We start from the raw sequence: 18,476 nt of genomic DNA on the forward strand, positions 1-18,476 counted from the left end.
AAAAAACGGACTTGCTATATCTTATTGTTAGTCTTTATTGGTCTTTATTATAATCTAATAATATCTTATGTATTTTTATGTCTGTGAAAAATGTATAACGTAATTAGCGTTATAACCCAAACATTTTTTATATAGCTTTAAGATGGTGACAAATAAACTATATTTAGTAACGTAATTCAAAGGTCTTCTCCCCAATATGTCGAAAAGTAAAGTAGAATTCATGTATAAAATTCGACAAATATATCTGGATTTAATTAAAAATAAAATCCAGGGATTATGTTCGTATAACTGAAGAGAAATATTCACTTACACATGTTTCCTGATTTATTACGTGCAGCGTTTTGAAACGAGAGAGAGAATACATACATCTTATATAACTTATTTACATACAAATTAATCATAAATTTTATTCTGAATCCTTTGTACTTTTCATTAATCCTCTGAGTTAAAAAAAAAAAGATTAGCTTGATATACTGTAACTACAACAATAAAATAGCAATAAATATTGATAGAACGTGAAATTTTTTAACTAAAGAACCTTGAATCCTATTTTTAAGTTGATCAATTCTGGTATAGCTATATGTAATATGTATATTGTGAACAAAGAGAGGTTTTATTGATCAGGTCGATTAAACAATTTGATATTGCTCGGGCTCTACTTCGTGAATATGTCGTAGGAAAAATGTAACTTTGACTTGTTCAACGTGTCGACATAGCTTCATGGCTAAACTCGTTCGTAGTTTCATGTGCTGGGTAAGGGAGGGAAGATTCAGCAACAAAAACGCAAGACCATCAATCTCCTAACGAACAGAGATATATATTACCAGCATGAGTTATAATTGCGATTAAAATTTTAATCAAGATATAATCAACATGTATACTCACCTCTTCTTTGACGCGATACGCAAGATCTTTGCAGTCGTTTGTTTTTCTGAGATATCGAAACACGTCGTCTACGCTCCAATATAATGGATTTGAATCCAGCTTTCGAGTCTTCGGTCGCCGCTGTGTCTTTTGCATTTTCAGGTATTCGGCATCTGCCTCGGAACAATCAGATTCTATGCTTGTGTCCCAATCTCTCTTAGTCCCTCTAGTGATCCCCGTGCCTTGATTGAATCTTGTGGAATGTTGCTTCGAATTTAAATTTAGGAGACTGGGCAGTTCTCGATCTTTAGCTTTTCTATCGTTGAATGAACTACCAGAATCTTCCGAAGCATTACTGGAAGCTACTTCAGTTTTAAAGTCATCTGATTTGTCGGATTTCTCTAAACCTTTCTGTATCATGATATCTATCTCTGAGAGCGGTTGTCTTCCATCGAATGTCTCTTCAGCTTGGCTCTCTGAAATATGCTTCGCCAAATCTAACGATATAAATGGCATTTCATCTTCCTGATCGTATTCTTCGTGAACCTCTTTATGCTTGTTTGCCCATCTGCCACGTCGTCTTTTACGCCTTCTACCCCACGGTTTCGGTTTTTGCACCATAATACTTGTATATCCTTTCGGTTTTCCTCTTTTTCCAGTTCCAACCGTGGCTGCTGAAAATTGAAAATTGAAAATGTCAATGGTGCATGTATGCGTGTGCATTTTATACATTAATTATATAATATTTATTATGAATACAACAAATTTGCATATGTGCAATATATAATTTCTTTAAGATATTCAGTTGCTTACTGTATTTCGTTTTTGACGTTTTATAACACTCATCTGGACATTCGTTTTCCGATATATGCAACGGCCCAAATAAATTCGGGCATACCATTAATTTTTTACAAATACTTCTGCAAAAATCTGCTACCATATCTCCCGATGTAACAATGGCCACACTCGCGCGATATGTGTTATTTTTATGCTTTGCCTTCAAGACTTCTAAGTGAAACCCAGGATCTGGTTTGGTATCACATTGCAAAACCTTTAAAATTCTAGCACTTCTATATCCAACAGATACTATCATTGACAAAACTTCCCGCATGACCAATATAACTGGTCCAGGTCCCACTGACTTTGGAAGAGTCGCTAATTTACCCTTCGATATCATGGGGCCTGTGAAGCACCGGTAATTAAAATATATCTTTGGACACCAGAGAGAAGAGCGTGGTTCAGATATCGGTATGTCCAAAACATTAGTTTTCTTCTCCTCCTTCACAGACGTTTCTAATTTCTTACAAATTTCTATATAGTCGTGCGGAGGTTTTAACGGATAGTGATTAGACTCACACCATCCGACAGGAAATATTTGCAAGGAATTCATGTCGACTATATGATCTGGCCGAAAATACTCGTAGTTATCTAACTTTATCCATAACAGATTGTCAACGATTTTGTTAATGTGAGCGGCGCATATTACATGTTCATGTTCTGGATCAACAGCTTCCAATCGCATGCCACATTCAAAGCCTGCCTCACTGGCACTCGCACGTTCATTAAATAAGTTCTCAGGCGCTGCGCTAGCATGGAATGCTTCCAAATATTCATTCCAATCAAAATTTTCCGTCTTTGAAGTCCAACCTTGTGGATGGGTAATCCTGCGGGTATTCAGATCGAGATTTTAACAGGAAAAATAATTTAATAGGTAATTATGTATATTAATAGGAAAAATAATGTTAAGATCAAAGAAATATGTATAAAAATATACAATATTTGTGAAAATATATATATTCTACACGATTATATGAAACAGTATATCTTTAAAGAATTATGATAAAATAAATTATTTTTAGATTTACATATTCGTTACATTTATTTGATACTTACATAATATTGTTTTTTTCCGCCCATCCAACTGGAAATATATATGGATGTCCTGCAGTGCACAGCCATGTATTATTTTCTGAATTATTAGAGGCAAGCGTATTATCTGATTCATCCAAGCATTTAGCGCGTACGTCAATATTCACAAGAAAATATATATCGTCAAATACTTTCGTTACAGTGGCAGGACAAATTTTCATCCTATCTGCTGGATTCAAAGCTTCCAATTTCATTCCAACTTCGAAACTATGCTTTGGATGATCTACATTATTATTAAATAATTCTTCCCCTAACTCATAATCTTTCGGTTTAGATTCTAACAACTCCTTCCAGTCTTCATATTTATGCAAATCGACTATTGAACTAGGTGGTTCCAAAAACCAAGTGGAAATCGAATCTAAATTTGATTTAGACGTAAATCCATACAAATGTAAACGCTCGGATGTACAAAATATCCAGAAGTCTTCACGAGTAGAATCTGGAGTATCGTATCTCAATAAAAGACGTCCTCCGACGTTCTCCATAATCTGGAAAAAGAATCATCAAATATTTTCAAGACACATCACACGATTACACACAAATATCCTTAATTATTAAAGCATTGATAAACAAAAGTAAACACTTTGCTTTTTTTTATTGTTTTGCTTATAGATTTTTAATTCTATAACGTTTAATTCTGTTCTTACCGTAGCTACCCATAACTTGTATGGATGCAACACATCACTTATCTCAACCTTCATACCCTGTTTTATCCTATCTGCCATACTTAGGCCATCCTGCAAGGCGAGTGTTATGTTAGAATATTGATTATAATATGTAAAATTCTAGAGATATTAGTATCTTACCCCTGTTAACATCTCAGCTGGGAGTGTACGTGCCGTCGTCAGAAATTCGTGCAGCTTGTCTACGCATTCTGGTGATCTCTCAAGTATAACATCAGGTGGTTTTAATTTTTTATTATTTTTCACACTCCAACCAAGTTCATGGCCAGCTTCTTTCGTAAGATTAAACCAAAATTCTAAAGATCTATCGTCCCCGCCAAAGTAACGCAATCGCAATAAGGGTCCGCAAGCCATAACAATAGAGGCTACCCAATACGACACTTCCTCCTTATCGTTACTTTTTTGCACTGGTACTTCTAATGACATTCCTATCTCAATACTGTTCTGCAATGTCAACTCCACATGAGGGAACACGATCTGTGGAACTTCCACGCTCTTCGTGGCGTCGAGATAGTCTTGCCAAACAAATACATATTCTAAAATATAAATGATATGATATATTATTCAATCTGAATTTGATATATACTAAAAACAAACTGTGATTTTACTTTATCTGACTCTCTCAAATATCATTATGACAAAAACTTAATAATATATTTAATATGATATATTCTACAAAAAGAAACTGATATTATTTATTAATAACAATGGTAGATGAAAGAAATATTATAATAAAATAAAATAATATTTTTCAAGAATATTTTAATTAAAAACTTTTCATCACTTTTTTATTTAAATCACACTTATATTAATTATTCTTTCTTATTAAATTCGTATTATACTAATATGTATAAATTATTTTGAACAAAAATATTTAATTTATCGAATTAATAACTTTTTTTACTCTGACATTTTTATCTACTATTACTGATGCGCAAAACGCCATTTTCTGAATTGTTAATATAGAACAGATAGTGAGAATAGAAGTACGTTTGCAAAGATAAGAAAAACACGTCAAAAAGATCTATGCGAAAACAACGCAACGCGTGCTCTTTGATAGTTAATTATCGTAATACGTGAATTTTCTCCCGTACAGTGTACGTAATTCACTTCCCAAAAGTTTTATTTGAAAACGCGTTCAACTACCATGTTGTCTATAATCTACTCTACCTTTATTGGAAAGCGATAGCGCTCAAGCTGACCGTGTAAAAAAAAAACGCGCGGATAACTTGATAAACGCGTGCAACTCCGACATCGAGAGAACCGATGAATTTCGCTCGCGTGACGGTAAAAATTTTTTGCGTACGCGAAAATTTAAAACGGACGAGTAAAGTTACGAAATTTTTACCTCCATCCTGCGGTCGCTCCTGCGCTCGGCTCTCGTGCGTCTCCATTACTTTATTTACACCGCCGGGCCTTCGAGCGAAATACACGGCGAGACCATTAATGGATCTTTGGCGAAGGGCTGGCGATTGTTGCGGGCGAAATAAACGTGGCGAACCCTGATAGGAAGAGTAACACCTACGAATCACCGTGCGCAAATGAGTGAAGGGCAGTGATCCCAAATCGTAGGATTTTTCCACGCATGCTCAGCAGCGCAGTACAGTGGCGTACGTAGCCCGCGGGAACGTTCGGGGTATCGTCGGGGCGACCACGTCCACGAACGCTAAAACTCGACCAAACTCGACCCCGCGGACCCTCAGCCCGAGAAAAAGTCACTAGATCGCGAGTCGTGTATGCGAGACACCTCGAATGAAAATACCTTGAATATAAATTTCGGACGAATAAAAAATGCATCGGGTCTCACGCTTTCTTGCGCTCAAGTTCAAGTTCAAGTTCGCATCGATTTCCTACTGCCGGCTTATTTGGTGTTCTGTAAATAACGATCACTCGCAATTGTTGATTGCACACTAATTTAACCAAGAAAGTTTAGTTCATCACTTTTCATTTCATTTATTTTCGAGGTTGCAATAATTTTCTTAATCTTTCGATAAATATTATTTTGATATTTACAATAGAAAGTTTTTGAAAGTAAGATGCGAGCAATGATTAAATTATTATTGCATTTTTTAAATTAGATTATGTATGATAAGCACGAATATAGTATAAATAATTGATAACGTATATATTTACTTATTTATATCTTTATAAAGTAGATGTAAACTTGAACGTTTCGAATTTAAACGGTTGATTCAGTACTTCAATGTTGGTATTTAAGTAACTAACTTCACACATTCAATTGTAACACTCATTCACATAACCCGATTGTATATTTAAGGTCATTTAAGTCTAATTTTAGTTCATCTTGGATGATCTTAAAATTCGATCCAGTCTAATGATTAGTAATGATCATATAGCTCAAAATCGTACTTAAGACAATTCAACACATGTATAAAATCTGACTAAAGATCTTATATACAAAATGCTAAATAAGACCTCAATAAGTTAATATATAAGTTTATAGTACATAGCCAGCAGAAATCAAGCAAGAACTATCATTTCATGAATTTTAATAAATATTATCGTTAAATTAAATGGCCACAAAATATATGGCAAAATATATCTACTCGCTTTTCGTTGATCATCATATATTCTATTAGCAGACTCCGTCATACTTTTGCTGGCATTTCGATATAAAATTTTGTAGTAGATTAGGTATTTTGCAAGATCTATTCTCAATGGATTCGGATATCTAGGTAAATATCATCCTGGGTTCGTTCAAATGTGATTAAGCACAAAGATTTCTATCAACTGAATAATAATAATTACATAATATAAAAGTTAATAATATAATTAATAGTATGGAAAAAGCTTTGTTTTAAATAATTTAAAAAAATAATATTAATATATTTTCAGAAAAAGTGCTTGTTGATATAAAGCTACTTTAATAGCAACGTAGTAACAAAAGACGTGATAAAAACTTTTCCCAAGAATCCCAAGAAATGTCCTACTTTGCATAAGTTGGTTGGTTTTAACAAGTCATGCAATCGACTGCACACGTGCGTATAAAAATATGGAGGATATGCGCATGCGTTGGAAAATCTTATAATCTGGGATAACTGATTCTTGAAGGTGGATATACCTATATAGATATACATATATAGCTTATTGTTGACGAATATAAACCAGTCGCTCCTGACAAACAAGGACACGGATTCTCGATATATCTCACGCATATTATAAATAATTTGAAAAGAAAAAAATATTGTAGCACTGTGATATCGTAGACACAAAGTATCCAAAAACGCAAATAAATCCAACTTAATTTGATATGTCGTGATATATCCCTGCATCCCTTACAGAATGGAAAAAAATAAGGGCTCAGACACAACGAGAGGAATAAGGAACAAGGAATTAAACATAGAGAGAATGCCGTGTCTTGAAAAAAGAGAGAAAGCTGCGTCTTGAAAAAAGATGCGACTACTATGTTTAATTCCTTGTTCCTTATTCCTGGCATTGTGCACGAGCCCTAATAATGAACTCACGTATCTAATCATAAATCATAATATCTCGTCTCAGCATGCAGGGATGGAAATCTATGAAATATGTTATTATCTATTATGGTAATTATCTACGATAAGTAGAATTCGAATGCGAATGCGGGTGCCGGTCCTACTGTTACGCTCTTGGTGCGTACAATACATAATAAAGACTGCTACGTACAAAATACAAAAGCATGATATACACGGTATACGGTACGTTCATTTTACTCGCACTTTCTGCACTCGGACTCGTCGCTCTCTCTTTTCTCAACGTCCGAATAAACATATCCATCTTGTTTCAAATGCAGAAAATAATATGGAGTGCAAATAAAACAGATCTATATCTATGCTTATTACATTAACTAACTGATAAAACACACATATATTACACACATACCGTCTAGAAGTTGTATCAACCCTAGGTCCTTACGCTCTTGCACTTAAATAATTTCACGTGTAATGATTTTTAGGATGAACGTGTGCAACCGCTGCGAAGGCTATCTTTCGACTTTAAATATAACCGTTCCCTTTTCAACACCATTCCGTTTCGATCGTTAATTATTCCTTTCATGACGCTCTTTCAGATTATATTATCTACAACTACAACCTACGACTATATCAACAAAACAATTAATTGAAAAGGAGATGCTTTTATATTACTCAAAGACAGATCTTGTCTCGCACAGTTTCTCTACCAAAAAATATCAGTTTCACAGATTTCTATAAAGGAAACTATTTGAGAATGCTTGGTTTAGATAGATGCGTTATTGGCACGTATATTCTGCGTCCACGCATCGTTCTTTTCCTTTTTCGAACAATCAACGATATATATATATATATATATATATAGGCACATACACTTACGAGGTATTGTTAAAGAAGGTCAATTAAAAAAGCTGGCTGTCGACCAACTAGCGAGGATGAATCGTAACGTACATACGTAGGTATCTGCGATGAACAAAAACGAGCGTAAATGTGAGTCGAGACACCGACGAGGTACTATTAAAGACGGCTAGCCCCGGATAAATTTTCGTGATCAACTATCAAGTGAACTCGGGGATAAGAAGAGTGCAGACATTATCGACCATTCGATATAAGCATAACCGAACAATTAGCCTACAATATTAAATATTAAATTTATCATTTATTATGTTATGTAGATGCTTCATAAACAAGCATACATATAATAACGTCATATATATATATATTTCTACGAAACTATGTTTTTCTACGGTGATTAACCACGGATGATAATAGAAGTGCAGCTTTAAGAATTAAACAAAAATGAATGTGTCCATAGGTGCTATATATGTATATTCAATAAGTAAAATATCAGCAAAACGTTAGCAGTTTGCCAGTACACAGAATGGATAAATAATAAATCGAAAATTAATGTTGACTAATCGTCTAGCTGATACTTTAATTTGATATTCTGGCGTTGCTAATAACTATAAATTAAAATATTGGTAAAAAACATGAAAAATATTGCAGCGACAAGATTTTTTGCATTAAATTTCTTCTGCTTTTGAATAATCAAGCTATCACTTTATTTGATACATATAGTCTTCTCACATACGTATATATGTACATGTCTTTAAAAATTCTTCTGAAAATACATTTTGTAAATTCCACAATTATATGTATATACATATATATAATTTTTTTTAATATTTAGATATTTAAGCATAAAATATAATGACTTTATTCATTGGCTATTGAAACATTTCTTTAAAAATATGCAACCAAGACACTAGAAAGGCAATTCCTGCTGAAGAAAGGCTTTAGTGTATATAACTATAAAATCTAAATAAAGATTCCTAGGTAAGTTCTATTTATTTAAGATTTCGGAACAAATCATCTCGGAAATTATTTCCGTGTGAATATCTTGTACAAGTTCTTCAGATGCAGCTATCTACCTTCCTTAATGAAAAAATTTCATTTCTTTTTACAATAATTTTATTTCAAGAAAATTTGTAAACATAGTTTACACGTTAATATTAACAAGATTTAACAATTTTTAAGAAATTAATTATAAAAGTAGTTATGAAAATGTGAAGGAGCCAAATATGTAAACTCGCAGAAAATAAAAATAATTGAAATGATATTAAGTAATTTTGTAATGCTATTGAATTCAACAGGTAATCATAGATTCGGTTCGGAAGAAATCACGTTATTGGAACCTCCAGATTGATAGGAATATACAGAAAGCGATGGTGAAACAGCAGAATAATTAGTCGTAGGTGTAGGGGATCTTTGAGGAATTGAATCTTTGTATTTTCCTAATTCCGCTTCTATAAGAATCTCATTAATGTAACGTTTAGCCATTATGCGTGAATAATTATCTAATTTCTTCAAAGTCAGCGCCACGTATTCACCATAAGTCTCATTTTCATCTCGTTGAGATTCTTTCTCTGCGATAGTAGCCTTTAAAATATACATTTCACTTGGCTTGTTATCTTCGTTAATCTTTTTTTTCCTCGGACTACTTAATTCTGGAGAATGAAATACTTTCAAATGTTTTTTTCGTGACGGGATATTACGCAATCGTAAGCTTCTCTCTGGTTCGTGTTGTAATGTAGCTTCTACTTTCGGGCGTGTTACTTCTATTTCATTAATGCTTTCGTGGTCCTTACGGTCACTATTTTCTTCCCGTTGACACGCCTCAGAAGTCTGAAAAATAATTATAGAACATCATAATACCAAAAATATATTATCTATAACTCATTTTGATAAGTTATATTACCAAAAATTATATTTGTGTTCAGCAATATATTTATATATAATATAATTAATTTTATATTTTAGATATTAAGTTCGGTTGCAGAATCATACAATGTTTCAAGAAACCATTATAATAACTATTATTATAAATGTGGAACTTTCCATGTTTGTGTATTGAGTTCTATAGATGGAAAACAAGTGTGACTGCATTGCCTCTGTAATAATGTTTGCTTTAATTACAAAATCTATTTTTAATATTGTATTAATAGCTGTTTTGTATCAATAGCTTATTGACGCACATTACAAATTTTTATTTTCTCTTTTTGATCTACTCTAAAAAGAGAAGATGTATTGCTTCACTGAACAAATATCGTGATAAAATAAATAACTACTTTTCTTATAATTACTTTCGCACATATTCAGTTGACGTAGATATGGCAAGAAAGGCAATATTAAATAAAAATTATGTGTTGTTTTACATACAATAATAAATCATATAAAATCAAACAAATAGAATATTAAATCTTATCAATTTAATGTGATTTTATTTACATTATATTAAATATTAAAAGGAAATTATTTAAATTTATAAACTATAATCTATAAATGTGCATTTGTTTTACCTCAGAAGTATTTCTTGCCCCTCTCGGTCTATAATGATCTCCCAAGAACATCATTGCACGATACGCAAACCATTTTGATGATACCTTCTTTTCGCTTCCCTTTGTAGAATCAATCACTTTAATTCTCTCTCTTCTATACGACGCCTAAAAGAAAGATAGTCATTTATTATCATTAATTACATACTAATTATGTTGAATATGAAATTATTGGACACGAGATAATTATGTATAATAATAATTCTACAAATTATAATTATTTTTTATTGTAATACACTATTAGAATATAACAAATAAATATAATGTGTTCACATGCCTGTAACGAAAGCCATTTCTTTTTAACATCCAGTACTGTCGTAAGGAATTTATTAGCGAGATTTTCCCACGTTTCATTTTTTTTCCTACTAATTTTATAGTACGGATCTGAGGAATCCCATAGAATCGGCAGGCTTTCAATTTCACTAATAAATAATAAAACTTTATCGTTTGGCCACTCCATTATTTCTCACTAACTCTCTCTTCACAATATGTATTATCTTTACTTAATATAGTTTACAAAAGAGATTTAACTTCGACGAGGCTCTAATTCTGTGTATGAATGCCAGACAGGTCGAGCATGAACGATCACGAACGATTGTATCTCTCCTGTCTCTCGTGTATTTTTGTCCCTACTAGGACAAAGTACCATGGTTTATGATGAGATTTAATATCTCATTGTCAGATTATTATTATTATTATTATTATTATTTGTATTTCCGTCCCGTAAGGAGCACAATATATTGTCGAGTTGCATTAAACTTATGATTTTGGATAATTTTATGTCTATCAGATTAATATCTTTCCTTTCAAAGATTTTTTCTTGTGAGGCGACATAGTCGGGAATCGAATCTGTCCTCTCCACCTGACAGACGAGTGGTTTGTCACTAAGCTATCCAGCAATTCCAGCAGTGTCCAGCACCTTACCGAGTGCTTTTCCTCTGATAAACATATCGACGAGAGAAGAAACGGAACGTATTTGTCGATGTTCATTTGGGGCTTGGGCTCGCTCGTACGTCGGTCGCACTCGTCGAGTTCGTTCGTAGTTCTTCATTCGCGCTTGTTCGTGCTCGCTTTTGCTTGAAAGAGATCAGGCCAATCCTGAGCAAATTTTCCTGATTATCAAGCGAGCCCGATAGGTCCGGGAGTAATTGGAGTACCGACATTATTCAGTACTTTACGATAATGGTCGATTATACTTTACTGCAGTATTGGCTAATCGTTCAGATATATATTTATGTCGAACGATCGAATTGAGCACTCGATAATATTTGTATAACTCTTCAGTTATTTCCACGATAATCACGAAATTTACTCAGGACTGGCAATTTTTAGTATCTCGTCAGTATTGGCCGTATTTTTTGCGTATTGATAAGAAATAAAACCGATTATTCATCTACCGATGAAGTACCGATAAAGGATGGGTCCAGAGTCAAGTGAACGAACGCGAACGAACGCGAATGAACTACGAACAAACTTGATTCGACGAATGATCGAGATGGAGTCATTAGTATAAATATGAATGAGTCAAATGTCCACGGAATACTAGATAGTTCAGCAAGAAAGTCGTTTTTTAGGTGGACTCGGAATTATTTTTCAGTATTATTCATGTATTTAGATGTGGAAAAATATTATTCCACTATACTTAAGAAACACATTTCAAAAATATAATGGAAATTAAAGTTATTTAATGTGAAAGCAATTGCCCATTAAGTTAAATGCCTTAGAAGTAGAAAGATATTTTCGTGAATGTACCTGAGGCTGCTGAGGCTTCTTTATCAAATTTTTTTATACAGATGAATATGAAAATAATAGAAATTATATATAAATTATATAGAAATATACTAATCACTAATATTAAGTCTTTTACACTAAGAAAAAAGTTGTTAACTTGATTAAATGCGTTCAGCTGATTACTATTTTTTAATTGAAATATTTAAGTATTTAAATTAAATATGACATATTAAATCTAACATGACGTAATTTCACTTAAATACTTAAATATTTTAATTTAAAAAATGATAATCAGTTGAACGCATTTAGGACCGATTGTTCCAACCTGTTGGTAAGCTAACTAATAGTTAAATCATATGTCTATCTTTGTCTAATTTAAAGAAAAAACAAAGACATATATACGATTTAACTGTTAGTTTACCAACAGGTTGGAACAACCGGCCTTTAGTCAAGTTAACAACTTTTTTTCCTCAGTGTATAAAGAAGATTGTGAAGATTGTATTCCATGTAAATATTTATGGAAATCATCCTAATTCCTCTTAGATATTATTAAATCATAATATTGTTATTCTGATAGATGAAAATTCAATGGTAATGAAGAAACCTAAATGTACATTGACGAATATATTCCATCTCTTGTTGATACATCAAAGAACAAGCTTTCATTCAAGTTTGTCGTAAATATTTGTACGCGATTCCGTTCGTTCTTGTTAGCTGATATAGATTCGTCTTAAGAAATTTTATAAAAATAAATTTTTCGATCTTTTACTTATCAAAAAATATAGAATAGCAACAAATTAATAATATTATATATTATATGGCAATAGTCGAATTATATAAAACACATGTATATTCGTATCAATCTGTTGCTGTTATTATCACAAGCCGTACTTCTCAATTATTTAAATACAGATAGACGTCTATCACTAATAAAATATTACAGGACACTTTCGGCAGATTATCCTATTTCACAATGTTCGTATTTATGCGTTATGAAACAAATAAATGTTTATCAGATGAATAATAAGAAGGTATTGAAAGCTATAGGAAATACAGCTAAAAATACAACAAGTCCAATTTTAAAATATAGCAAATCTAATTGCTCGTTTATATATTTGTATTTGTGTATGTCGGGGATATTTTATTGTATTTGTGTATATCCCGGGGATATAAAAATCTAGAAAGTAACATACACATATATAGGAAAAATGATATTGCATGAAACTTTCTTTTTTTCCCTTAAAGTCGAAAAGGCTCGTATACACACACACAGTTCCAAGTTTAAAATATAATTATGCTTTATAGGATATGATTGCTCAATCTTTATGCGAAATTCAATCGTCTGGTAAAACCTCTTAAAAGGAAAAACAAAGAAAGAAAAAAGTTGTATAATCTTATAGAAATTCTTCAATAAAAAAACATCTAACTAGGCTAAATTATCCAATTTGCATTTTTTATGAGCGTTACTAAATTGTGAATCTAATCGTAAGTCATTATTAATTCTTATTATATTTACATCGTACATGTCATTCGCAACATTCTTGAAATAGCCTTGCAAGCGACTTTAGTTAGTAATATATTCCGTTCATAATAAAAAAAACTTGAATCATAAAGTTAAATTAATATTAACCAATGTCACTGCAGCCGGCTTGAAGAATCTATCTAACTTTATACAAATAACAGTTTCGATTGCGATTGACCACTGCTCGTTTGCGACTGATAGCAGGGGAGGATACAAGAAAGCCTAATTTAAATACCCAAGCGACTGAAAACATCTGCTTTCTTGACGCGCGTCACTGTTGCCACTTTACTGAAAGTCACTTGTTTGATGGCAGGAGTACTGGTTGTGCCCAGGCGTGCTTTGGCTGGTATCGAGATAAGTCGTTCTGAAGCTGCAATAATAAAATCAAGAAAAACTGTTCCTTTGTATACAACCATACCTATAGATTAATGAAATATGTACAAACCTAATTTGCCAGATGTAACAGCAGGTTTCGTAATACTTTTGATGCTCGGTTTAATATTACTAGGAGGTACTACTTCCTTTTTCAGCTTCAGTATACGGTTTGTACTATTCAAAGTAATCTTCTTGCTGACTTCATGATCGGCATGCATAGTGCCGGTGGTCTTAGGCACGACTCTCTTTGTCGTTATGATTGACGTGCGTATGCTAGGCGACGTTCGGTTTTTCAATATACCTGGTGTACCAGTAGTGCCCGACCCATTCTTAAGTATCCCTGTGGTAGTTGCGTGATCCTTCTTGTCGTCTATATCGCCGAGACGCTTAAAAACGCTAGTCGATCTCTTAAACACATCCTTACCAACTCCGGTAATATTGAAAGTAGGCGTCGTGTCAGCTAAATTGGTTGTGCTCGTAACTGAGCTATCACCTAATCTATCAAATACTGTTCGTTTTTCAACAGGTTTCTTCAGTATCTGAGTTCTTACTGTCGTTACCTTTGGCGCCGCAGCAGTATATTCAACAGTATTGTCTTCATTACCATTTGTCACCTTTATTTTCTTTTCTAAGTTATTCCAATTATCTTCATCGTTTTCATATACTTCTTCCGATACCAATTTTCTTTTGAGAGCTATCTGTTTTTGATTAACAGTACTAGTAGCGACCGGAGTAGAAATTGGTTTCCTCACAGTCACAATCTTCTTCGCTGTAGATAAAGGTTTAACTATCTTCTTTGTAGGATCAGTTTTAGACGCCGTCAAAACCATAGTCTTATTTCCAATTTCTTTGACCACTTTCTTCATGACAGGTTTCGTAGAAACTTTCGGAGTCGGGAGGGTGTCTTCTGAATCGACTAAAAACCTTTCGCATGTCGTTTCCTCCACTACTTTCTTGGCGTATCTCAAAATAGCAATCATATCGCCCATTAACGTGATGCCCATTTCTTTTAGACTAGGTTTATCCAAATCTGGCAACATATCCGGTTTGATGTGATTATTCGTGAATACAACCGCATGTCTAGTGGCCACATCTTGCGAAAATCCAGCCCCTTTGAAGAACTTCACCCAATAAGCTACAAAATTATGGTATTGATTACATATATGTAAAAGAGAAACGTTTCAGACAAACACAATTTACAAATATATCAAGTATACAAGTTACGCATATAAATTTTAAATTGCTGAAGCATTTGGAGCAAGTAAAGTATGGCATCAAGTTATTTACTGTTTACGTATTTTTCGTATTTACAAAATATTGTAAATTGATAGTTTAAAAGATTTGAAAGATTGCTGGAACTTCACGACTCACCTGACAAGGATGCAGCCATTTTAATAGTTGAAGTACGCGGCGAATTTTGCCCTCTATGTTCAATAATCAAGTTAGTCGAGAAATCGGGCTTCTCTTTCTCAAGAACAGAGCTCTGACGGTTTTTCGTACATTTTGCGAAGAGCCGCCGCAATTAATCTCCAAGTTGCAATCAGGAGTTAGCAGTCAAATCAGAAACAGACAGAGCTACTTCATCAACGATCTCTAATTGCTCTAATTCTAAATCGTTTCTGGCTCTATTTCATACAACGCCGAGAGAAATTATTAATAAACACGAGAATTTCTCCGAGCCTCCACCATGCCTATATATGTATACACGATTTGTTGTACATATGTATGTCGTACATATGTATACAAAAGCGATTCACGCAGATTCACGTAAATGCGTACACGAACTAAGCGGGACACGTAGACGAGGAAGTTAGCGATCGTCGCGCCTAATGGCTTCTGCACATAGGACGCGGAAACGCTTGCCGCGCGGCAAGAAGCGACGCGGTAGCCAATCAACGTGTTGCTTTTCCGTAAAGCCTTGTGTATGTACAACACGATACTAGAAATCGGTCCGAGTTTCGGTTTAAGCCAATGAAACTGCTGCTTTTCTGTAAAGGTGGAAGCACATAAAATTGCAGGAGCCATGGGCAGAATGCAGAAGCCATATGCGCATGCGCTATGGTATTTGTAGAGCTCTACAAGAGACAAGACAAGAAGTGACCAGATTTGACGCTCGAATCCAGCGTCGAGCGTCATCGTGAAATCGCACCTTAAGGGGATGCTGGAGCCGCAGGCGAACTCGATCAGCGTCGATAAAGAAGTGCTCACCGACTATATCTGTCCTTGTATAGACAAGGATATAGACAAGGATAGCACCTAACCTTGCATCTTCCATTGGTCTAAGTAATATCTTTTTTTTTAGGCTTCAAATCTTACTTCTAATTGCACGATATTATTCCTGACAGTTTTTTGTAGAGGGCTGCATCACTATTTTCTATAGAAAAACTGCAGAATTTTTGTATAAAGCAAATATTGTCGTCAGGTGAAGACAATATTTATAAAAATAAAATTTTTTTTTAGTTTATCAGAAAAAATCATGTACAGCCCTCTACATTTTTGTGCGTACTTTAATCGTGTAAAAGGATTTTCCATTCTGTTCAGCCAATTCAAAGATATTGCTTAGACCGATTATGCCTTGTCGCTGTCACTCCAGGATCCCCTTAAGGTAATCCCAGCTCACGTTCCCTGTTGGCGGGTGAACAATCCGACGCTTGGCGAATTCTGCTTCGCAATGATAGGAAGAGCCGACATCGAAGGATCAAAAAGCGACGTCGCTATGAACGCTTGGCCGCCACCCCCCCTTAAGGGGATCCTGGAGTGGCAGCGACAAGGCATAATCGGTCTAAGCAATATCTTTGAATTGGCTGAACAGAATGGAAAATCCTTTTACACGATTAAAGTACGCACAAAAATGTAGAGGGCTGTACATGATTTTTTCTGATAAACTAAACAAAAATTTTATTTTTATAAATATTGTCTTCACCTGACGACAATATTTGCTTTATACAAAAATTCTGCAGTTTTTCTATAGTAAATAGTGATGCAGCCCTCTACAAAAAACTGTCAGGAATAATATCGTGCAATTAGAAGTAAGATTTGAAGCTTAAAAAAAAAGATATTACTTAGACCAGTGGAAGATGCAAGGTTAGGTGCTATCCTTGTCTATATCCTTGTCTATACAAGGACAGATATAGTCGGTGAGCACTTCTTTATCGACGCTGATCGAGTTCGCCTGCGGCTCCAGCATCCCCTTAAGAGTAGAGCGCAAAATAGCATTCGCCTGCGCTCTGTATGTATGTGTAAGAATCGGTGAGCACTTCTTTATCGACGCTGATCGAGTTCGCCTACGGCTCCAGCATCCCCAAGAACCAAAAGTTTATTGGCTACCGCGTTGTTTTTTGTCGCGCGGGAAGCGTTTCCGCGTCCTGTGTGCAGAAGCCATAACTGCGGCAGGAAGCGATACGATAGCCAATTGGCTTCTGCACACAGTACGCGGAAACGTTTGCCGCGCGGCAAGAAGCGACGCAGTAGCCAATCAACGTGTTGTTTTTCCGTAAGAACCAAAAGTTTACTGGCTACCGCGTCGCTTCTTGCCGCGCGGCAAGCGTTTCCGCGTCCTGTGTGCAGAAGTCAAATCACTTCTCGAGGACGATTCCAGACGATTCGCGCTCGAGCCACGGTAGCGTGCGGACGTAGATCGTTCCCTCTCCCGCGATCCTGCGCAATTGTGCCCGTTCATTCCTGTATCGGCCAATTTTCCTCGTACCGCGCGGGTTTTTAATATAAAGTGTTTGGTGTTTTATTGTTAGCTCGGACATTATTCACCTGTATTCCGGGTTTTCTTTACGGTTTTACTCTTTTAGTGCTGTTTTTACAAGACTTTCATATCGTCACGGAATCCAGCAAGCAGGAGATGCAGGCGGCTTCGGCCACGTGCATTCCTAATTTCAGCGAGGCCGCCCTTAGCCAGCAGAGGCTTACCACGACGTTAAGTGAGTTTAATAAGTTTTCAAACAGTCTTGTAAAAGAGGCCAGTGCAGTACGCATAACTTGCCCGTGAGCCCCATTAATTCGCCTATTATTAGATCTCTCCGTCTAGAGAACGCGAACTCTCGTCAGATTTTGAAAACGATTCCATCGATTCCCCGCAGGAATCAGATAATAGCATGGGGGGAAAAAATAAAAACAAGAAACGTAATTTCGTTAATGCTAAGGGCGCGAGTGATAAGACTCCCTCCCCCCCTCGACCCCATGTCGGTTTTACGGCCCCATACAGGCCCAATATGACCGTCCTCGATAACATCAACCGCGCGGTAACCGATTCGGCACGTGCGGCATCCGATTTCATTGCCCACGAAAACAATGACTCGAATCAAAACAACTCGGAAATCCAAAACAAGGACGCCGCGATAGCTTCCAATAACGAGACAGTTGAAATCGACACAGAAAAATCCCCTCTCGTAGATTTGACGATGGAAATTGACCGCGTTGACGATACCATGGAAGGGGTGTTAAACGTCCGACCGATGACAGCCTCCCCCCGAGTGGGGGTGGGGCGCCAGATTCACCC

At 35.1% G+C, this 18,476-nt stretch overlaps 3 protein-coding genes across 6 annotated transcripts; all 3 read right to left on the reverse strand.

Moving 5' to 3' along the window:
- Nucleotides 1-301: 301 nt before the first annotated feature.
- LOC139768349 (scm-like with four MBT domains protein 2) lies at nt 302-7,945 on the reverse strand. 4 transcript variants are annotated; one of them, XM_071698453.1, is made up of 8 exons: nt 7,823-7,945; nt 4,825-4,997; nt 3,600-4,012; nt 3,441-3,530; nt 2,758-3,281; nt 1,678-2,528; nt 886-1,538; nt 302-800 (listed from the first exon to the last, which is right to left on the reverse strand). In XM_071698453.1, the coding sequence occupies exons 2-8, from the start codon at nt 4,868-4,870 to the stop codon at nt 630-632; spliced, it is 2,748 nt and encodes a 915-aa protein (XP_071554554.1). In that variant the 5' UTR covers nt 4,871-4,997; nt 7,823-7,945; the 3' UTR covers nt 302-629. The 4 variants fall into 4 exon arrangements, with proteins under 4 accessions (XP_071554554.1, XP_071554556.1, XP_071554555.1 ...); XM_071698455.1 differs by having other exon boundaries at nt 4,825-4,978; nt 7,823-7,926; XM_071698454.1 differs by lacking the exon at nt 7,823-7,945 and adding an exon at nt 7,356-7,733.
- Nucleotides 7,946-8,891: 946 nt separating this feature from the next.
- On the reverse strand, nt 8,892-11,946 carry LOC139768355 (uncharacterized). The gene is made up of 3 exons (XM_071698472.1): nt 10,616-11,946; nt 10,303-10,446; nt 8,892-9,628 (listed from the first exon to the last, which is right to left on the reverse strand). The coding sequence occupies exons 1-3, from the start codon at nt 10,796-10,798 to the stop codon at nt 9,101-9,103; spliced, it is 855 nt and encodes a 284-aa protein (XP_071554573.1). The 5' UTR covers nt 10,799-11,946; the 3' UTR covers nt 8,892-9,100.
- A 920-nt stretch (nt 11,947-12,866) lies between these two features.
- On the reverse strand, nt 12,867-15,749 carry LOC139768353 (uncharacterized). Its single transcript, XM_071698469.1, has 3 exons — nt 15,338-15,749; nt 14,037-15,101; nt 12,867-13,961 (listed from the first exon to the last, which is right to left on the reverse strand). The coding sequence occupies exons 1-3, from the start codon at nt 15,354-15,356 to the stop codon at nt 13,819-13,821; spliced, it is 1,227 nt and encodes a 408-aa protein (XP_071554570.1). The 5' UTR covers nt 15,357-15,749; the 3' UTR covers nt 12,867-13,818.
- Between the last annotated feature and the right edge of the window lie 2,727 nt (nt 15,750-18,476).

The sequence above is a fragment of the Temnothorax nylanderi genome, unplaced genomic scaffold (genome assembly GCF_030848795.1).
Source record: "Temnothorax nylanderi isolate EJ_2023f unplaced genomic scaffold, tnyl_v1.0 TNYL_tig0015_pilon, whole genome shotgun sequence".
Taxonomy (NCBI): Eukaryota; Metazoa; Arthropoda; class Insecta; order Hymenoptera; family Formicidae; genus Temnothorax; species Temnothorax nylanderi.